General features: G+C 40.7%; 1 protein-coding gene across 2 annotated transcripts in view; it reads right to left on the bottom strand.

The window, feature by feature from the left end:
* grin2ab (glutamate receptor, ionotropic, N-methyl D-aspartate 2A, b) overlaps nucleotides 1-23,906 on the bottom strand; it is a 113,628-nt gene that overhangs the window by 49,190 nt on the left and 40,532 nt on the right. For both annotated transcript variants that reach the window (XM_031863166.1, XM_031863165.1), the window contains 2 exons: nucleotides 22,069-22,293; nucleotides 21,807-21,965 (listed from right to left, as the gene is read on the bottom strand). In XM_031863166.1, coding sequence (XP_031719026.1) covers nucleotides 21,807-21,965; nucleotides 22,069-22,293 — 384 coding nt within the window. The remainder of the gene's footprint in view (nucleotides 1-21,806; nucleotides 21,966-22,068; nucleotides 22,294-23,906) is intronic.

Genomic DNA, 23,906 nt, shown 5'->3' with positions numbered 1-23,906 from the left:
TCTTCCACACTCTCATCTGAAGTCTTATTCCAGTCGAACTCTGGATGTTTCCTGGTTGTTCCTTTTTATATTCCCTTCATTAATTTGGTTCAACAATTAATCATATGATCTACACAACTTAAGAAAGCTCGAAGTGATATTTAAATGTCTAAAATCAGGAGATATTAAATTTACAATGACCAATAATCAGTTAATTAACAAACCATTTCAGCTCTAGTTTGGGTAGTTAGGGAAGCTTATTGCTTATTTGCACATACAACAATTACTGCTTTAGCATAAACTGATAACATCCATTTATTTTCTATCGCTGATGGTTCTATTCAGGGCTGCAGCTATATTTGTGGGAACATGACGAACAAGAGAGACTTTTCCCGGATAACTTCCTACAGTATCTTTTTAGGTATTGTGTGGGTTTTTCAGGCCAGTTGTAAAAATATAATCACCTAACTTTCTTTCGTCTGACTCAGGGTCTCCTCCAAGGGGACGCCAACAATGGGTGCATCCTGACTGGAGACAAAAAAACATGTTGGCTGATCTCGCAAAGAACAAGACCAGCAAACCTCCGGAGAACCCGCATTTCTATAGAATGTACACGGTTCTTTTCTTTTGGACCCAACCACCAACTCATCATGAACACCAGTGAGTACTGAGGCGTTCATGGATTTGCTGCTTCTTTACCACCACACTCTCTGGTGTAGCTCCATTGTTATACTGCAGCTAACAGAACCTGTCAATCACCTGGCCCTCATACGTGAATATGACCCCCCCACACCCCGCCCCAAGGTAGTCTGATCCCTCCACCTGATACAGCTGCTCTCCCCTTATGTAAACACAGCAAGCCACCTTGTTTAGTGAAAGAACCACAACCTCAGATTTGAAGGTGCTAACCCTTTTCCCCCAGCCGCTTGGCACTCGGCAGTACAAAGCTCAACTGCACATCAGAGGTCACAGGCTGATGAAGCCAGAGGGACAGCACCATCTGCGCTTTGCAGCACAGACACAATGATGTCCCCAAGCTGGGTATTTTTCACACGACAGCTGCAATTCTCTTCTCTTCCCATAGAAGTAAAGAGGGCAGAGGGGACAAAGGAAATCCTTAATCTGTCTTGAACAGGATTGACTTAATGCCAGATGAGAAAACACAACTTTCACTTCGGTATACCAAAAGACTTGGAATGTAGGCTACAGTGTCCAATACTCTTGTATCTCCACCTAGAAGACATCCAGTATTGCTCTTGGTGCCTCTGTCCAATATCCCAGGTGGTGAGGCCACAAGACAGAGGCCTCCTGTTGCTTCTTCAGGCTGTGATCAGACCGGTTATGGGGGTTATTTGAACAACAGGTGCCAGGAGTACAGCTTGACTACGAGCTGCACTCCCCAACCTGGCTCCAAGAGTGGGCACCATCCTCTCCATTAATATGCGCTCACTGTCACAATTACTGAATATCAAATTCCAGCAACACAATATGGAAAAGACTAATTTATTGAAGTATACACAACTGAAGAGGCAGTGGCTGAAAACTGAGCCCCACTCTCACATGTGTGTGTGTGTCACGTAATTATTAGTGATGTCCAATTATTTGCAATGAAAAGAAGATTTGCTTACTGCTCCGGATAGAGGTTCTAATGAATACATCAAGTGATTCCGCTAATTAGCCGCACACTCTCAGCTTGAAGGTAGCTAATCAGTGATCTCAGCCGCTGTGGGGTGACTATAAAATCCCCAAATGCAAAACTACCTACTTTGTTGGGAAGAGATATCTGTAAATGATCCGGGAGACGAAGATCTTCAAATAAACAAGCACCAGGATACTTTGAGATGGGCTCTAAGCTCGATATCGAGCATGATCAATGACTTGCCATTTCAACTCTCTCTGCACTGTAAGCTGCAGACTAAATCAAATGTCATAGGGGACGAAGAGTAAATATTGAGAAAGAGCTCTGTTGTTTGGTTGAATGGAAACGCTGCACGCACAGAACCCGGCTCTCCGTGGCATGTAATTCAACATCACCGCTGCATGAAATGCTATGTTAGCAAATTTATCACTTTGCCTCCATTTTTCTATCTCATCTCATATCTGCACTTGCCTCTCTATTATTTCTATTACTGTGACGTCTTCCTCTCTCTCTCTCTCTCTCTCTCTCTCTCTCTCTCTCTCTCTCTCTCAGGACCAGCTGGGGCCTCTGAGGGAGAGAGAAACGTCTTAACATGGAGGAAGAGGAGTGGAACTGACACCAGCATAGTATGCCGCTGACACAAGCTTCACTCAAATCTCCCTTTTCTCCGTATTTTTCCCTCTCCCACCTTCCTCCCCTCTGGGCCTCTCTCCCGGTAGAACATGTGAAGCACATGGATAGTGGATGCCTCGAGGCATGTGCCTACGCTCTTAGCACATATGGCCTGGCTGCCTGTCTGTACGGTAGATGGGGGTGAGAAACACTACTATGCATGTATGCAAGTGTAATGACTTATTGTAGATGTCTATTACGTAAAGTGGCATAACAGCTAATCTGTGCAACTACTTTCGGCAATATTATGTATGCTCATCCAGCTGATTTAACAGTGAATTGATTCTAAATATGCTTCGATACAAACTTTTAACATCTTAACGTACTTTTGCTTTTCATGATTTAAAAAAGAAATGTCTTCAAATTTAGCCTTCGTTTGTTCCGGTGCTGCAGCTGAGCATACATGCCCAGTTAACATTTCCACTGATTAAAAAAATAACAATAAGGAAAGACAGATGAAAAAAGCAGAGAATAATAGACTCTATGAATGCATATACAGGCACATGATGGATGGTTATTCCAAATTGTCAGGAGAAATTGATGAAATCTGTTATTTCATCTGCAACTAGAAAATAAGCGTCTCAAAAATCCCATACTTCCTCGGTATTGTTTGCACTTGAGAGATGATTGATGTCAGACAGCGAAGCGGTGATAGCAGCTGCTCCCTCAAGTCCTGCAACTTTGTCGAACACGTCCCTAACTATGATTGATTGGGGTTCAATGCCTGTTGCAGTAATTGGCTTATCAGTTGAAAAGTTAGGAGGCAGTCGTGTACCTATAGGTAGTATGTGATATGGAGAATGCATCCCTTTGTTCACGTGCCAATTACAGTGAGTTAGTGTATCAACAGTAGCTCTGCAGAAGTATCAAGAATTACAGACTTTACTTTTAGCCTGCCACCTATATTTCTTTCAGGCAGCTAAATGACAGTCAGGCAGTCAATACTTCGATCTCCCTGCAGACAGTGTAAGCTGTAAAAGGCTATACATGCACAGGTTTATTACTTCCTGTCAGAGTTGCTTGCTTGCTAAATGTATAATCAATATGATTATTTTTATTGGGGTAAAAGTACTGCAGGGTTTGTGATATTCCAAGACTGTCCCAGCCTGACTTATTGATGCCTGAGCCCACAGCCAACAAATGTTTCAGTCTTACACACCATAAAGCCAGCACTTAAACGGAGATAAACCTTTTTCACAGGCTTGGAGGTATAACAAAAGTTATGTTTCCATTCGGTGTTCCTCACCAAAGCAAACATTGTGTCTTTGAGGACTAACAAACATGTTGAGTGCATTTCCTTCCTGATAAAACATTCACCAAGCAAATTTTAAATCGGCCATTGTTTTTATTAGTGTTCGCCTGCTAGCCGTCTTCTTCTTCATTGCATTGCTATGTTTTTTTGCACGTTCCCGCCACCAACTGCTGCTAAACAGCATAGCGTGAAACAAGTGGCATGAGTGTGTGTGTCAAACCGCCTGCATGTGCATCCTTGTGTGCGTACACGATATGAAAACAACCGGGCCCCACTCATAAATAAACCGCTCCAAAGCTTAACTAGTGGTCAAAAACTCCACAAGGTACATTACAGGGAAACACCACCTAAATTAAGAATTCCAATATGTTGTTTTCATCGCAGAGGAAAGGTCAATTCATATTTGTAAACTAAAGCTACTCTTTTGTCAAAGCCTGAAACCAGATAATGTCATCAGGTGTAAAGTCTAGAGCTGCATAGACAATGATTGGGCGACTGATTTTGTGGGACCACTGAACGTTTGTTTTCTTGAGCTTTTTTCTACTGTAGTGTTCTCAGTTGTGAAGCAGGAAATGTACCCTTAATACCCAGAACATTCCCCTGGGAGCCCTCAGTGTCATCCATAACATTTTCCCAAAGTTATTGACTATGGAGCAGTTCCACACTTTATACCTGATGACATCACAAATTAGATTTTTACCACTTTAGTTTTTGGATTTGGGAAAGAGTTGTTCATGTTTACTCGTATTTATGCACTGTGTTAAGGTTACTACAAGGAACTTTCATTTTGTGTTGATTTTGGTGGTCCCTGTGGACAAATGTGGTAGTGCTCTGGGACGGTCCGCGGCGGGCTGGTCGAGGTTCTGGTGAACCTGCATGAATGGTGGCACCGATAACAGGCATTAAGAATAACTATATAGAAATAGCCAATGTTTTTATGCCAAAGGTCATGTGGATAGCAATCAAAACTGCATCCTATGACCGTGCGCGTCTGTGTTAACTCTAAAATTACACCGTTAGAATAAAGGACAGAAGGTACTATGAATTACTATTCGGTTACTTGTTTATCATATATTTGTGTTAATGGTTTGCCTTGATTTATTTCCCCAAATCACCGTCTAACAACTTACTTGGGATGAACAGCATTACCCAACACTGATGCTTTGGGGAATGATGTTTTTCATCTGCGATACTGAGCATATGTTAACAGAAAAACAAATGTTTCTTGAACCGAATCACAGAGAATATATTCAAACAATAACACGGAAATAAAATGAATTCTACATTATTGGTAACATTTTGGATGTGAATCAGACAATGCAGACAAACACTGCAGTGAACAGCCGGGTTGTTTTTCAGAGACGAGACACTTTAATTATACAGCAGATGTTTACATTATTAATGTTGATGATGTTTTTCTGTACCTGTGTTTACTGTTTATTAGTATGTTCCCATATAATATGAATATTGCATAGAGATACATAAAATCTTTTTTAATGAAAAAATCTAATTACAGAAAACAACCTCCATGCTGCTGTGATGACTATGACATCACAGCAGAGATTAAAATAATACACCCGGGCTCCCTGGTCTTCACAGGAACTCCACTACTCATCATCATACGCATGATTGTCATAGTTATCATTGTCACTGTCATCATAGTCATCATCAGCCTTTATTACTATCATTATCATAACAATCCACAACTGAGGCTTAGGAATATGTCGAAGGGTTGGTCTAATGTTAAAAGGCTATTCAATTCTTTATTCTGATGTGTGAGTGGTATGCAATCAGCAATGCTGGTTTTCTGCTGGTGCAGAGAACACACAAGCACACATTAATTTACACATCTACACATTAAACAGAGCAAAAACGCTATTTTTTATATAGATGAAAGGGTTGATCCCAATATAACAGAATATTTCAATAATCTAGAGAGAGCAACAATAAAGATGTCTCCTCCTTGAGTTTGGAAAATTGAAAAGGCTACTTCTGACAGAACTAAGGGCTCTAGCTGCAGAGGCACCAACGTCTAAAGGAGGGGAAACCCATTTACAAACAACAGAATGTCTTTCGCACCCCATCTGTACTATGGCATATGTGGCAAATGTGGTCCACCTCTCTGGATACATTTGTAACTTTGACAGCAATGTTCTATTAGCAGAGTGGTGGCCATGGAGGACAGACCGTTCCAAATGCGCAAGAATTTACACTAATCCTGCGGGTAAATGTATAAAATGCAATGTCAATAACTAAAGACGGGAGTGCAGACGTTGCGCTTAAGATCCTAACCGCTCTTAAAAAGGTTCGATGGGTCAAATGCAGAGGGCAAATTTCCTCAAGAGGATCAATAAAGTGAAAATGAAAGTCCCCCTCCACTTAAAAAAACGTGTTCTGCGTATAATTACCTCACTTGGATGTCTGACCTTCAATGTGCAGAATGATGTATGTGCAAAGTTTGACACTAGAAGGCTGTTGTCACATTCATCTCCTGAAGAGAAAGTTTCTCTGTGCTCACCGTGAACTTGAGCTTAAGATGTGTTACGGATTGTGTAACATCACAACTTGGAAGATGTGCAACATACAGAAGTGTGATGTGGAAACTTGAAGCCTCCAGTGCACATACACTGACAATGAAAAACGAACAACATTTGCATATGCATAGATTTTTCAATGAGGGAGAAGGAGTAGACATCTACTAAGAATGCTTAACTTTTTTGTGGAAAACCAATTTCAGACTCTAATCTCTCTTAATTACTCAAACAAGAGTATTTATATGCAAGTTGTAAAACATGCGTGGAGGGGATCAATGTCAATATTAGTAGATGTGGAAATCTAATTAGATCTAGCAGCTAATAAGAATAAGCTAAAACAACAGCTTCCATTCCTCAATCAACATTTTTTTAAATATAAAGTAGTCATCCATACAATTTGTAAATTAATTTATTGTTATTAAATATGGTCTGTGCAGTATTTACCATACACAGCACAGGGGATCATTTGTCTCTTCACAGGAGGAAGGTCTTTCTGTTTGGAGTTGGCCGCTGTTCAGTAGCTGCCGGCTCCTCTTCAACATTCAGGTCAAATGCAAAGGACAAATCTCCCCACTGGGATTACTGAAGTTTGACTTTAATTAACTTAGTCGGACATTATCTCCCGACTCTGCTGTTAAATTGAGTATGAAGAGCTGGTGTATTTTCCTGGTTCATTGGCTGATTAAATAAAAGCCTTCCACAGCACCGTCCATAACAATTCAACCGTCTTTGTTGTAGTTTAAACATCATTTCAATTCCCTCTTGACACTGGAGACGATGACAACATGTGGAAAGTTACAGATTCCAGCTTTAGGGCTCTATAGTTTTGAGTTTTGGCACAGCTGGCTACATGGGCAAAGGTATTTTTAGATGAAGAACTAAGGTAGACATGAGGGATTCAAAAACCTTGATGTTCACTCTTAATCTTCTGGAAAAACGTTTTGGGTCAGTTAACATTTACATATTGTCATAAAGAAGGTTTTTTTAATCTTACAGATGAGTGGGCTTTAGCAGGACATGCGGCTGTGTGTTGTCTGCAGAACAATGAGAGGAAATGTAAGTCTCAATAATATGACTCAGTGGTGCAGCAAACTAAGGCAGAAGAGAAATTTATTTGGAATTGAACCCTGGGGGACTCCATGAGAGATCTTAGACACTGCAGATGAAATATGGCCTAAATGGTTCTTCTGCTCAGTTATGATGTTATGACATGAGCTAAGCCAGGACAGTGCTGTTTACACCAACTCTATGCTCCAGACAGTCAATTATACTGGCATTATTTACCATATTGAAGGCAGCCTTGAAGATTATGAGGAAAAGAACAGCACAGACAGAACCGAGTCAAAAAGAGGTTGTCTCAAATGAGCCAACTCCTGAAAACTAGACAGATAAAAAAACAGCAATAATGGAAATGGGTCTGAAGCAATAATGGAAATGGGTCTGAAACTGCTGAAACTTGTATAATCTCGACAAGAGGCAGGACCATTGCGTGCACGAAGCAGGGTGAAACAGCCCCGATGGCCGTGGAGCTATTTGCAGTGGAGATGACACTTGGACCGACAATATCAAGAAACCCCTGAAGGAGGCTTGTGGGGATAATGTCAAGAGGCAGGTTGTAGATTTGATCTAGGAGAAAGAAAGAGCTCAAAGCGGCTCGGGACAGCAGAATCTTCCAGTGAAATAAAAATGTAGGGGCCATTGGTACAGCAAACATTGGTGCCAGTCTGAGGAAGAAGGGCAAGACGCATTTATCAGCGTGGAACAGGACCCACGAGACCGTCCAGTCCTGAAAACAGCACTGGTTATTTGTTTAAACAGCTTAAAACAGACCGTGTTCATGTTCAGTGCTAAAGTATTCACATGCTTTTACTGACGTTTTTCCTTTTTCTGCTACAGTATGCTACTACTCTTTAGAGGCAAACATCATACTGTTCATACATATAACTGCTAGAATTACAGGTGACATTACACATTTATATATCACAGCTGTATAAGGCGGCAGAGCAACCAATCGTAGGGTGGTTCGATTCCCTGCTCCGCCTAAGTTAAAGTATCTTTGAGCGAGACACTGAACCCCAAATTGCTCCTCAACTGTCTGGAGTGGCCAGACTACAGTAACGGGCCAACCGCAGCCGACTGCCCATTTTTAAATGGTGGACAGGGGCTAGAAAAAAAATAGAATATTGATTGAGCATATTTTTAATAACCATTATTTGGCTTTTATATTTTTGTGTTTAGAAACACAGCTTTATGTAACTTTTGTAACTGGCTGAAAACTAAGCATTTACTATTGTTTGTCCTGTGACGACATATATTTTCCTGCATATGACCCAAAATCCAAAACGTTTCGTCAACCCATGGTGATTGTGATGTCCGGTAAATGAATGTAATGTAATATACAAAAAATACACTGTATTATTTTCTCACGAAATATAATTAAATATGACAATATTATAGATTAAAGAAGCTGTATGTAAAACCTTAACCAGCTACAACATTAAAATGATGTGCACATGTAAATGAGTTTTAATAATCCAAGATTACAATATATACTGTGTAACACTAAGAGGAGAAGGTTGCATAATTAGTGCTTTCACTTTTGATACTGTACATTTAGCTGATAATACTTCTGTATTTACTTAGGTTACATTCAGAACACAGGACATTTACTATGTTATCATTGTGGTGTTGTTCCTTTTAATTAAAGGTCAACAGTGAACATTGATTTCCTTGAAGCAATCTTTTTAACTAAGTGATTTAGAATACCTTTAACCGTAATGCTGCACTGATCAATATTTTATAACAATGAGTCAAATGACAAACCCACAGAGAACTACCCCTCACTCTGCACTTTCCTTCTGCACGAGGGAATGATTTAGCTCCTTGTTTTGGTTCTACGCCCCGCAACTTTTGGTTCACTCTCACTGCTCTCATCAACCTCATTTCCGGCTGAAGCCGGCAGCTGTTTTCAGCAAAAAAAAAACAACGTTCTGCTAAAGCCACCGAGAGATAACGCACGTATCGGTCCGGAGCACAGTCGAAGACCTAGCAAGCTCAAGAGCCAGGTGTTTCCCTCGAGAGTTGGTAGGGGAGATCAAAACAGAGATAAAAGGAGAGTAAATATTGGATTTATATTTGTCGGGTTGCAACAAACATAAATCAAAATGAATGCTGATGTAGTTCTGTGCCTGCTGGATGTTAAAATAGGCAGCTGTTTGCTAACACATTTGCTATAGCAACTTTATTAGGTGATCAAATGCCAGGGTTGTGTTTACAGCTTGCTCTAATGCCCAAAAGTGGACTCAATTAATGCTACTTAAAGAATAATTAATTTGCCGTCATCCCTAGCCGTAACTATGCAGTTAACAGAGAGGCAGCAGATCATCCAACAACATATTTTGAGGCCTGAGGACTTGTTGAAGCCCTTGGGTTTTTACTCGGAAATTAAGTCAGAAATCTCTTCTGATGTTCTCCAGCAGTCCATTAAGTATTTTTCCCTGTATCACACCTTTCCCTCCAAGGAGTCCAGGCTTCTCTACTCATGTGTTAATAGTCTAAAAGGGACAATTGACTCAGAAATGGAAGACCAAGTGCTACAGCATAGACAGAATACAGTGTAGCTCCTCTGTGCAACTAACAGATTAATATATGATGGAAGACGGGAGATCAGACAGTTCAGCACTGGAGATATTGCAGTCTCAATAATGAGCATGCAATAAACTTTGCGCCAGGTTTACTGCCAGGTTTATTGTCTGTTTATTGTCTGGAGATCCTGCCTGTTTTATTAACATGACATCAGCTGTGCCTCTAAATATTTGACTTGAGTTTTTCCTTGAGATTCTAAAATGTATGTCACTGAACCTGGCAGAAAGGCAAATGTACAGGTGAAAGCTGAGAATAGTCTCTGGAAAAAAAAAAGATTATACAGAGCAAATCCACAAATAGATTTAAATTTAAACCAGTGAAGTCAAAGGGGACTTTTGTTTGCCAGCTATACAATTTTTCTATAGCAAAATAGGATTTAAATGCATGCATGTTCTTCTGGGAATATTTCTAACCTGAACCATATAGCTGATAAGAGTTATCAGCTGGTCTGAAACACACACATGCAAACTTACCAACGCACTCCCTCACACACACTCTCTTTCTTCCCAAACACACAAACACAAACTCAGTACACAGTACATGGCGAAGCTTTCCCCTTGAAGCTTCTTTGAAAAGGTTTATAGAATCTTAAAATAGCAGTGTGGTCCGTGAGCACAGGGATTAAAAAAGAGAGAGCTACTATAGAGCTGCTGTAGTGTGGCATCACACAGACAAAACACACACACACACACACACACACACACACTACAGCCATGCCATTGCCATCTCATTGTGCTCCCCAACTGGGGCGTGAGAGAAGGAGGAGAGCAGGGGGATGACAAGAAAAAAGGAAAGGGGATAGGTTGGCAAGAGGTGACGAGAAGAATAGGGAGTGAAGAAAAGACATGGAGGATGACTGTAAAATAAAAGGATAAAAGAGAGTGATGCAGGGGAGGAGAAGCAAAATGAAGAAAGATATAATAACATAGAAGGCTGGTTTGTGTAGGACCACTACCGAAGTGTGCCGTGTTTGAGGTTGACTGAACTAGATTGCTGAGTGATTCTTGAACACTAGCGCGTACTTACGCACTTTCTCGTAACCACACTCGCAAACGCAGGTGCAAAGACAGCAGGTCCAGCGAAGGTAATTTTCTCATTGTGCGAGAGGCAGAGGGACCTGTTGGCTGATAGCGACATCCTGCTGCTCTATCGCACGGCACAGACTGACAACACGACGCACCAACACCGGCCGTGATGTGTGCCGAACAGCTGCAGCAGCTCTGCCGAGGAGAGATTGACATCTCCAGCAGCCGTTCCCAACAAGCAAACAACAATAAGTGAGTCTCGCTGCCAACACCGGCAGTTAAACAGAACGTGGAGACACATAAACAGACTTTTGCACAACTGCCATTACACTGTCGTGAATGTTTTCCATTCTCGACAGAGGCATTTGTTGCTTTACCTTCCAATTAAAATGTTTTGACAAAACACACTCGGACAATAAGCCACACAAAAAAGTTCGACATGGTCTCAAGTGTTAATAACTGTCTTGATGTGTGAAATGAGTTTTACTTCAGTGAAGTTTTATTTAATTTGGTGTTTGTTACATCAAGGTGACTCATCTCATCATGAATCTGATCAAATCTCATTTTAAATCTGGACATCTCTTCCAGACACTTTTGCTTCCCAGTCAAGGCTTCTAACTGTCAGAATATGTGTATGTCAACAAAATGAATAATCCTCTGGTTCCTCCCATAAGTGTCATTGCATTGATAATCCAAAAGCAGTATTCAGTATTAACCTTTCTGTTTCGTTCTTGGCCATTGGTCTGTCTCTGATTTATATTCACACTAATTTAACAGTGATGCGCAGGTTCAAACTAATAAATAAAAGTCACAACACTTAGCATACCTATACTGAAGTTGTGCTCGACTTTATAGTGACAGTAAATATATCAGAAGCAAGCTTCCTGCACTCTTTATCATTTTGCTGATTTTCAGCTGCATATACAAGTTGAAGAGGAGACGTGTCTTTTTGCCTGTTATCACTGGGGCCAGATGCAGCAGAGCAGTTCAAATCCGGAGACACACTTTGACTTCAGTGGATGGTGAAAGAACTGCGGGGGAAGTGTGTTTGAGATAACATTTGATTCCCACCCTGAAACTCTGATGAACTAAGGGCACTCGAGTTGACGTCGGCATTTCTGACAGCCAAAATGGCTTCTCACTACAGGCACACAAGGATGACTCTGTGGATTATTTCACATTTGATTACATGTTGTCAGCAGTGTTATGCACAGGCAGTTTTCAGGGGAATGGGCAAAAAAAAAAGATATAAAAGCCCTAACTCTAACGCTGAGCCAGAGAAGGTCATGCCCTATGAAAGGGCCAGGGCAGGGCCTGCATAGTTTTGATTGCCAGGTTGAAAAGGGCAATTTGCACCCAAGAGGAAAAAGGGCAACCCATTCCTGCCCCCATGAACGCCACTGGTTGTCAGTGTCAAAGCTGACTTGTTTGAGCCAGCATCACCACTGATGGAATAAAGCAGAGGCTTAGGCTGTTGTGATTGGGCGGCAGCACCGCTAGCCAGGACCGTGAAGACTGAGCTGTCGGACATCAGCTGTGACTGACTGATTTTGGCTCCAGTTGTCAACAGAAAACCAACTCACTAGGATGCTGAGAGTTTCACCATAGGCTGATTTGGTTTTTGGATTGTGAATCCAACAGCAGTGCATAGGGAGAGTGGTTTTGTGTCACAATGGGTGGCTTACGTAAAACAACCCAATAAGAACAAGAACCAGAAGGGCCTGAAAAGAAGTCTTTACGAAACATGTTCTAGAAGTTAGTGAAGTAGGGACTACTCGCAGGGCTTGTTGGTTATCCTCTGTAGCTAGCGAGCTGACTGCCAATTTGTACCCAGCTGAGAATATACTAACTCTAGTCAGTCACAATAGCTCTAGCTTTTGTTCTCCGGGTTGTACACTAATGCAATAAAGAATTATTGAAATGGAATAAAATCTCTCCGAGCTAGCAAACTTTAGCAAACTCATTAGCTTAGTCGCTAACAGGACAATATGTTGACACACTTTATTCAAAGGACCTATTTGTACCATTGACTCCTGTCTCATAACTCTCTTCAAACAGTTTATACCTGCACACAACAGTTTTTCTTATTGCATTTTAGATTGTATTTATTTTATGTTATCCTATTTCAAATCTATTATATTTTATTACAATATTTTAACTGTAGTAGCATTGTTGGAGAACAATCATTTCTGCACAGATTGTAAAGCCCTCCAAGGAAAATTTGGGATTTGTGATATTGGGCTACACAAATAAATAAATTTGATTAATATTCACTACCAACGACTGCTCAATTGTAGCTGTGCATATGACAAATAAAAACTTAAAACCAATCCACTTCAGTTTATATTTCGACAGAGAAGATTAAATACGAGTAGATGGTGCAACAAAGCTTGTTAACTAAAATGTCGGACTTTTGGAATTTCACCATATTAAATACTGGTGTGGCCCTGCTTCAAAGCAGTTGACCACTAAGTGCTGTAATGCTGTGCATGTATAGCCTATAACATTAGTTGTGTATGGCCAACATTGTAATTGGTAATTTAATGTTGTTCTAATTGCTACAAACCGCTGACACACGATAGCCCACAACGCACAAATAGCAACCATTGTTTGGTTGCAAAGCATGCATAACCAATTGTGTTTGCATATGTGCCAGACAAACAGAAATACATGCTCTCTATTGGACATGAGCGCCAGCTTACACTGACGGCCAGGTAAATACAATCATTTTCCAAATTGGCCTGGTGTTGATCATTTTGCATCCAATAAACTGCTAGAGGCACAGAGACAGGACAGGCTCTTTGTGCAGGTAAAGTGTGATGTGTCTGGTGCTGCAATAGGCACCACAGTGGTAACAGCTCTGATGGATTGCATTGGCCCTTGTCCACATAATTTGATGCAAATTATTTTCCCTTAAAGCAATAATGTGCTACAGGGTATGTGCAGAGTGAGAGCTGGGTGGTGGGATTTTGCCTGGAGAAGCCTTTGCTCTCTCATCCTCCAAGACGGTGATCCGTTCAGCAGCATTGAAGTATGATGTGAAGCACTTTGTGCATCCTGTCTACAGCTACGAATGTCTCAGAAAACAAAAAACTGGATTTCCTATCGTAGGCTTGAGAAGGGTATGTAGACACGTCTCTTCTTCTTTAAAAAAAAAAAAAAGATTTTCTTCTCTGTTATCATCAACATTTCAGTAATAGCTGTTGTACTATGACAATGAAAACCACTTCAGAGATTACAGCAAAGACGATTGCAGCAAATTAAAACATACGAGTATAAAGTGCACTTTGCCAGGGCTCTCCAGAGCCATGAAACCACAATGCAAACCTAGAGACCAGAATTGTTCTTTTTTTTTTATTACTCCTCAGTAGCTCACAGTGAAACACGATTGAATCATTTACTTAAAAAACTGGATCTTTTTTAAAACCTTTTTAGAGCAGTAATCTTGTCAAAGGAGGCGCACAAAATCAAAAATCTCAAGTTTGAACTTTAATTAACCTGTTAGGTCTTGTCAATCATCTGTGAGGTGGTTAAGCAAAATGTTTCCTGCTGTCAAGTGTACAACTGTAATTCAGCATTAGAAAAGTAAGGAACATGTAAAACAGATAAGCTGTGTTAGCGACCACGGTTGATGTGAAAGACAAGAGGGAAACTTTCAAAAAAAACTTCATCAACAGACAACTGACACAAAGTGAAAGAAGTGAAGTGTGCTGAGAAGTGGAGGGGGTTGTCTCCAAGCCAAAAGTAGAGTGAACATCACTGTCCAAAGATTAAAAGCACGGAAAAGCAAGTTAAAAAAGCCAAAACTTCAGCGAATATTTAAATTGCCTTCCAAAGACAAAAACAACTCCAAGACAAGACAACGTGATTAGGAGTGATGAATCGATGAATCTTTTCTTTCCTTGTGAATGGTAACCACCACACAGTGCCAAGTGTTACAGCCAAAGTCATAACCGATGAAGAATTAAAGGGACAGTTCACCCAAAATCCAAAGATACATATTTCTCTTCTGTAGATCTAATTATCAATCTAGTATTTAACATCTTAAAACTTGTGTGTGTTTCTGTGACTTTTCAGAGTTTCGTTTGCGTGACATCCACGACGGCTTCATTTACACTTCCTGGTTAAAAGTAACCCCATTATTAGCTCACATGTGGAACAGATTGGATATACTGTATATTATGGAAATAAAATTGTATGTAAATCAGATATTTTAAGATTCCTTTTCTGTCCCTTTCTTAAATATATTCATATTTATCGATGCAACTCATCTTTATATACACATGAGATATTTTTAGCGAAAGATCTCACCATCAGAATTGCATTAGCGTCAAGTTTAATTTCTGACAAATACTGTAAAATGAAATACACTTTGATCCATTTATTTATTAATGTTGATGTTTGACACAGTACAATGCTATATAGGGATTCATTGGCAGTGTCTACATATTTATTTGTCTTTTTTGTCAGGCTGTTTTGAGGGTAATCACCATATGACCCACACTATGGGTGCGTTTTTATATTTATTTTCAGCATATTTTACCCTCCTCAACAGAGGCTCAACGACTAACCGGTAGGAGAGTAAGTTCACACTAAGTCGACTACATTTGAAAACAAATCTGTTGTTTTACATTTTGGCCCTCTTTCAACACTATGCTGACCTTTAAGGACAGAGAAAATAGAGCTTGTGGAAAACAATACTGCCCCTGGTCATGTGCTGCATAGTCCTTTCTGCTTCTGTTAACTTTCTGTTGCCTGCTTGATCAATTAACGCAAATGTCAATACTGATCCCTTGATATAGGTATTGCTTGACTTTTTGGACAAAACGCTTTTTCAATTTCTTGGCAAGAGACATGCCTCTCTAAAGTTTACATGTTAGTAAGTTATATCTCAATTGTACAACAAACGGCAACGTTTGTCAACATGGCACATTTTTGTGGTTTGTTGACCGTAATATGACGAAGAATAATTTTTATGTTAATGTTGTTGTAGTGTGGAAAAAGACCTTAACAAGCACAACCTTAAAAAAACACTAGTGTGGAGTCACTTTCACACCCTCAGTAATAATTTCATGAATGAAAACTATGATTAAGTGTGTTTGTCAACAACCTTTTTTTCCATGACGATGACGAGATGGCACCAACGTCATTAAACACTAACTGTGATATCAACATGCAATATTGTTGATGAAAAAAAGACAAGATTAAATGTAGTTGAAAAATAAAACTTAATCAAAATCTCTCTTTTTGACATTGTTTTCAAGCAGCAGTCCTGTTTTCTGTCAATGAAGACAACAGGGCTTGGGAGAAAGGAACAAGGTGATATTTGGGCTGGACTAGATTGACTGCAATGTTCAATATAATCTGATGACTAAAATACTAAAATGTCAAAAGGTTTCATTGACTAAAACTATAATAAATAGTTGCGGTTTTAAGATAAGACCAAGACAACCAGACTTTGAGTCAACTAACATTTTAAAAAACAGGATGAGGTTGACTAAAAATCATTAAAACTAACAGGGAAATTTGACACAGGACTAAGAGTAACTCAAAAAACAGTTGACAAAATAAACAGCATTTTAAAATGAGTCATCTTAGTGTGGAGGGAGAAAATCAAATATCACAGTATTTTTGACCAAATACCTCAATATTGATATTGTGATGATATTGTAGGGTTGACTATAAGTGCTTTCACAAAATATTTACACAATTACATTTTTGATAAATAATCATCTGTAATGTGGATGTAATGACTAACTTATTAATGAATTAATTATAATAATAGAACAGCTAGAAAAGTCTGGTAAATTCAGATTACATTACTTTACTGTAATGCAGCCTGGAAAAAAGGCGCTTATGCGATATAACGATATCTAAAGACAATACCTAGTCTCACATCCCAACAATGAGTTAATATTGATACATTGATCAGCCCCAAGTTGGAGTTGCTTTCGAAGTCACAAGGACACGATCTCTCAATGGATTTAAGTCGGTTGTGTTGAGTGTGGTGTAAAGCTAAGCTATGGAACTGTGCATTAGCACCTGTAGTGCAAACGCAGCCAGAGAACCTCAGCAGCAGGCACAACGGTACTAAATGCTGTAGTCTTGTTTAGTCACCATAGTAACCATATTAACCCAGCGACTTCCTCTTTCCCTCCCGCCCTCTCTTTCTCTCGCAGACAGACCCATCTAATCTTGCGTCATGGGGGTTCAAGGCTAGCAAAGATCTCCCAAAGCCTTCTAACATAGCTGACAGTTCCTCTCACAAGCCGAGCTACCGTAGAAAAACAACCGTGGGATGGCGGTGGAGATGGAGATGTGGGGGAGAGGGAGAAAGATGGAAACAGGACAGAGACACGGGGCCGGAGGAGACGAAATTAGAGGTGAAAATGGGGAAGAACTTCTCGTGAGTGACGTAGCAGTGTACTGTATATTCTGCAAGCGACAGCAGGTGAAGGGAGCATGTGTTAAATATTAAAGCGTCTCAGCAGAGAACCTGGGCAAATGGCCCCTACTGATATGGGACATCCCAGACCGGGACACACACAGTCACACATACCCACACACAGACACCAAGGGTAGCATCCCACCAAAGCAGAAAGAACACGCATGTTTAATTCACAACCTTGCATTTCAGCATGTTCGTGTTCTTACGCTACGCACTGTGACCCCCCAACCCCCACCCCTCCATCCCCAGTGCACCAAGAAGTATGAGTCAGAAGACGAGATGAACAAAGTTGGCGGGGAATGAGTGAGCGCATATTGGGGGGGGGGGGGTGAGGTAAAGCCAACAACATTTCTTATTCCCCAAAGCGGTCCCTCTTTAATGGAAGTACAACATTCCAAACTAACCCCGTTCTTCTCCTGGGCTTCCACACGCCCTCTCTCCACGTCAGGTCTGTGTTCCCTAAATGTGTCTCCCGTCTCACAGCACACCATCCGACTTCCCGTAGATTATTCCTGACTGCTGCACACTGACATGCATTATAGCGCGCCAGGACGAGGCAGAGACCGGGGAAGATTGAAAGAGAGGGAGGGAGACAGGGGGAGAGGTTGGACTGGTCGGGCTGGTCCCACTGGGGTGGAATGTATTTTGGACATTGCCGATACTGGCTGAGGTACAAGTAGAAGTAGAGTGTCGCCAATAACAAACACTGGAATGCAAAAACAATATTAATGGCAAGGTTCATCCCTGGCGAGTAGATCGATGTTTCATTTAAAATCACACACAATAAACAAAGACCACTTATGCCTGTAGGTTATCATTTATACGCTTGTTGTTTCTTTTATTCATTCATTGGTTTATTGCTAACACGGTTACTATTCACGCGGATGTGTGCTAGTACTTGTAAAGTATTCTGAGGACATTTGCACACTGAGCTGCTCTTGTTTTCCCCCAAGACTGTTCATGTTAAACATCTGGGAAAGCTGTTCATACGGGGGTCTGGGGTCTACTTCATGATGTCGGCAGTTTGTTGTACAGCAGGCGGCGGATGAGTGGGACTTACTTGCAGCCCAGGACATAAATGATCACATAAAGTGGTGATGATGAGAGCCTGTAAAAGGAGGGAACAGCTAAAGCGTCCTCCGGGCCTGAAAGCTCTTCCTACACAGAGTTTACATTCATTACATATATAGAGAGACGTTGCTCTTTTTTGTACAATATTCTGAAACCACTGATATTGGTGGACTCAGTCAGGTGGAGAAATGATTAGATGGTTAAGAAGTGGATCCCAAAGCCAGGCCTGTTAATCGGAAACTAAACAACAGCCCGTGTTCGACCTCACTTGAAATGAACACATTTATTCTCAACTGAAAAGCAGTTGAGAATATTCTAGTTCCTGGGGAAAAAAAATTTGAACTGACCTCAGAAATCACACTGCGTGTAAACTCGTGAAAATCTTGACAAATAAATACTGTCCTTTTTAAAAACAGAGGAGTGGTTCCAGTGAGTTACTGCTCTCCACAATCTTATTTATTACAGATTTCAGGGATGCCTGCAATGCCAGCTCTTGTTTATGTGATAGCGTGATGGCTCTGCGGACAGCTATTGATAAAAATGACAAGTGGAGAAAGCCTTTACATGAAATGTGACAAATCATGACAGTTAAGTTTGCATCTTGGCAGCTTAATGCTGCTTTAACACCAAGTATTTCACACTTGCACTGCCCACCTCCACGTACATCCATTATTTTAGAGCACTTGCCTGCCTGCCGAAGTTCTTTTTCTGTATTTTCTTGGCACCATCCTCTTCTTTCTGTTTTTTGCTCTCCATCTAAAACATCATGTGTAGACTGCTACCGCACAGAGCCAGGATAACCAAGGTAACGGGGGACGAGCAGCTCATTTTCCCACTCCTATACTATAGATGTGATTGCGACATTAACCGAACAGACGTGTGTGTATGTGGAGACAGAGAGCACGAGGCTCAGGCTGCAGAAAGCACAATACTCTTTGTTAGCCGACAGTAATCAGGCTGAATTGTTACCAGCCCACTGGCATTTCTTTCGATCCTCCAGATTACCACGACACCACTGACAGCAGGTAAGCAACAGACACACAGCATCTATTCATACCATTGCCGTTCACATGTGTACCATATTCTGAAATCACTGAGAGGAGCGAATAAAGCCTAAAGCAGTACCAGAGCAGGGGCCGTGTGATGAGATGTGTCAATCTCACAGAGGGTCCTCATCACCTCCATGATGGTCTTGTTTGGCTCTGTCACCAGGGAACAGCACAGCATCGTGACAGTGAAACGAGTCATTGATTAATCAATTAGTCAATCAGCAGATAAATAATTGCCACAGATGTGATAATCAAAGAATCCCTTCAGTCATTTATTTGCTTGGTTCATCTGTTTAATTTCATTATACATTTACTATATTTGTGTTTTGGAGAGTTGGTCGGACAAAATAAATATTTTGAAGGTTTAGGATCTTGGAAATCGTGTGGCTATGTGCCAATTTCTTTAAAACATTAATAGATTGAGAGAGTTTAAGACCACCTTCTCTCAATAAAAGGTGTGTATAATTAAAAAAAAGAGTTTCCTGAAGTCTATTCCCATGTATTATCTTCCATGAGCAGTTTTCAACCTTTTGTAGCAATTTATAGACAAAGCAATTAATTGATTCATCCAGAAATAATCAACAGATAATGAAAAAAATCTTTAGTTGCAGGAACTGCAAAACACAAAGGAATTATTCAAATATGGATCCAGGCGATACAGAAGGAGGAAAAACATCAATATCCTCTCACACCTTTCCCCCCCACATATCTGAACTATGTCCTTCTGGTGCAGATAAATAAGAACTACAACGACCACACACATCAGAACTTGAGAGGAAACACCAATCTATCGACAGTGCTTTCCCAGTGATTTGCTGACTCACTGAGCCTCTGTACTTGCCTGCCAGTGGGCTGCTGTTGCCCTTAATTTAAACCAGGCAGGAAGAGTTTTATTATTTACAGGACAAGCCTGAGGAACCGTTGCAGGGGGCCGGTTAGTTACACCTAGGAGCTGCCGAGAGTGGCCGCACTCTTGTACTTTCGGCCATTGAGCAGTTCAATTAGAGCAGTAGGGGGTTAAGTTCCTCGTTTAACGGCACATTAATGGCAGCGATTGAAGACGGGAAAAACACAATTTATTTATTCCCCCTATCATTATATTCCCAACGGGAGGTTCAAGCCGGTGACCTTCATGTTGCAACATCACTCCCCAAACCTTCAATTCAACTCTCACTGCCTCGCTTACTTTCGTCTCTTTTGTTGGTCTTTTCTCACACACATGCACACACACTGCATCAACTACTACTTCAAAAGGCTGCCGTATTGCTGCAGTTATTGGTTCCTGTGTTTTGGCTGCCGTGCCCTGAGAGACTTAAAAGCTAAAGAACCAGTTGTGTTTTTATCAAAGCTTCTTCAGTCTGTCTGTCAGTCAGTTAGCGAAGGTCTTCAGAGTCAGTACCAGAGAGAGAATTCAACTGAGAAAGAGATGTACATCCTCAACTTTGCACTAAGCATCACACCAAAATAAAACAAAAAATCAATCTTAAAGGAAATCTTCTCTTTTTTCTTTCAAAACTGGAAGTCTATTTTTCTGGCATCCCACAGAGCATTAGACGCGATACAGCTACAGCTCAGGATTTTTTTGGAGTTTTGCATAGCCCAGTTTTAGACCAAGCAGGAAAATGCATTATTACATATTTAAACAACGCTTGATCATCTGTTGAAATAAAAGAAAGATGTGCCAGAGAATGCTGCATGTTCTATGCAAAGACTTCGACTGACCTTATGAATACTGTACTTTTAAATGTGCACTATATAACCTTTAGTTAAGGTTAATTTACATAAAACAGCTTAGAGTGATACCAGCCATCAATCCAGTGGGTTGGCTGTGTTTCTACTCTATACTTAAACAAAAAAATAACCCAACGGAGCAGCAGTGATAGCACAAACAAGCTTCCAAAACCTCCTAGTGTGTCATTTTCTAATCTACAACATGCTGACTACAACATCTTCGGACAGTTTCTATATAACATAAGTGAACCACATCCGTTCAAACAACCTCGAAATATCCACTAGACATTCATTTCAAAGAGCTAAAAGTAACTCACGGGAAGAAAAATGTAACATTCATCAAAAGCTGTGTTTTTACATTACATCATCATTACATTCACATTCCCACCAGCTGAGGACACAGTATACACAATATATCTAAAATGGGCACTTCATAAAATATATACAATATATATATTGTGTGATTTAAGGAGCTTGTCATTTTTCATGCTGTAGCCTTGTGGTTTATGTTAAACTGTGAGCTGCATTTCAGGTCATGTGTAAATACCAAGTTTGTCAATGAAATAAGTGTCAGAGCTAATTGCTAACGTGCCAGGTAAATCTTAAAGAAGTGTAGGTTGAAAAGCTTTATCGACATTTAGGTGGTTGAGAGAAGGGATTACAACCCCCCAATCTCCAAACCACAAACACTGTGTATCCCCCCAAAAAAACATCAGGAGTATGTTTTGTGTTTGTGTTTTTACATGTCTCATATCACTCACCTTGTCAGCCATAATCATAGAGGAGCCTCCGTGGACTCCCAGGACTGGAAGTTGCGTCTGAACGGAGAGGAAGTCAAGGATCTGGGAAATGGCCTCCTGATCAGTGCCATCGGCAAACACCAGGCCATGGAGACGAGTGCGTGACAGAAGCTCACAAACCTTGGGACACAGGGAAACAAACTCGGGTGTCAAAAGAGACTGTGTGTTTTATAGAACGCGTGTGTGTGTGTACTATTGGTGAGTGTGCGCAACCTTTCCTCACCTGTGTAATCACAGACTTTGGGTCTGTCTCGTTTATCCTCAGTATTACCACGGATACATCAAGGGCATCATCAGGGCGCCGAGGTGGGCGGAGATCCTGATCCGAAATGTAACGCGTCTGGCCCATGATCACGCCCACACTGAGACCTGAAGGCTTCTGGGACGCCACAGGCACCGTCATCTGGGAGAGTAGGAGCAACATCCAGCCCACTACACCCATCATACCCTGTAAACCATAAACAAACACCTACAATTAATTAATTCATATCACAAAGCTCTGTAACGATATGTCTTTACTATGACAGTTTTCTGCCTGCTATCAGCAGCCTGTCACAGGTACAGGTGATACATACTGTATGTTGGGTGGCTGTGGCTCAGGAGGGTTGGCGGTTCAGTCAAAGTGGCCTTGAGCTAAACACCAAACCCCAAATTGCTGCCATCATTTAGCTTTTGCCATGTTATCAGGCGTTTATATGTTTAGCAAACTGTCAAGGTAAAAGAATACTGTCCTTATTTCATGAGCTGCTTAAATCTTATCAAAAAGAATTAATCTTGGATAACCGGCATTGAAGGTGTTTATATGGTGACAGTATTTTCTCAGGACTTTCTAATCCCACTGTGTGTGTTTACACTGAGGGGATGATGACAAATCAGTGCATGCATATTGATAGGAAGAGAGCTTTGTTAAGCTATAATGAAAGTAAGACAAAACTTCATTTTTTTTGCATAAACTGAAAGACCTTATCCTGTTCATTTATCTAAAATCACCTTATTTCCTAATATTTCATATTTTTGTGTGTACATCATGCTCGTACTTTCCATCCTACAAGACAAGCAAGAACTCCCACTTATTGCTATATTTGTCTGCTTGAAAAGAAGTTGAGTCACACCTTGTGAAACAAGTTAAAAATCGACTGTGGACAGAATATATTTCATATCATCAGGATATAAGAGTCTTGTGTATTCTCAACATGCCTTCAAAATCGCAGTAAGTGCTGTAAAATGACTCGCCGGGTTTCTCAAAGGTGGCTGATATTTATCTTTAATAAAACCAGTGTGACACAAATATGTGGTCTGAATGTAATTATTAGTGCGAGTCTCAAGTGCAAAATCAAAGATTACATTAGAGGCACAAACGGGCTGGGAGTTTACTGTCCTCTTTCTGTCCTCCACTATTCAAAAAAATCACTTAATTCAGTTTCAAAGTGTGCAACCATTAGGAGAGCAGGGTTAAACCTAACTTTATTTTTCACTAAAGCGCTAATCTGGCTTCATGAGACGCCCTAAATCTCTCTTCCACTGTCTGCCTTTATTTGAACATAATCTATGCCTGTGGGCAATGTTGAAAGTAAAGTGCCAGCTATTAATGGATAACATAACCCTGAAATAAATGTAATCTGATTTACCCTAGTCATGGGGGTATGAGGGAAAACATGCTAAATCGCTGAAGGCACTCAAATGTCTGCATCAATCAATAACATTTATCGAGAATGAAAAATAACATTTCTTTCAACTCTATATCCTACCCAAATTCCAGTCTAATACAGAAGCTCCTGTTCCCACTCTGGCTTACTCTGTGTTACCTTTTCCTGTACTGTGAACAGATCTAAGAGAAGCAGATGAGTGGAGGAAATGCAGTGTGAAATGCCCTGGGCTGAATGAGAGCTAATGAAACCATGATGCGAATGCTACGTTGCATCTCAGCCAATTTCTTACACCACCACAGTCCAGCAGAGCTGAAAAACACCCCAGGAGGAAACGTCACGTCCACAAAAGTAACCCACTGTCTCTATATCTCTTCATCCTGCCTTTTCCTCATTTTCTAACATTGCACCCATC

This window comes from Anarrhichthys ocellatus, unplaced genomic scaffold, assembly GCF_004355925.1.
Source record: "Anarrhichthys ocellatus isolate YVR2014 unplaced genomic scaffold, GSC_Weel_1.0 scaffold28, whole genome shotgun sequence".
In the NCBI taxonomy this organism is placed as follows: domain Eukaryota; kingdom Metazoa; phylum Chordata; class Actinopteri; order Perciformes; family Anarhichadidae; genus Anarrhichthys; species Anarrhichthys ocellatus.
The sequence above is the reverse complement of the archived record's forward strand: the minus strand, read 5'-3'. Positions and strand labels throughout refer to the sequence as shown.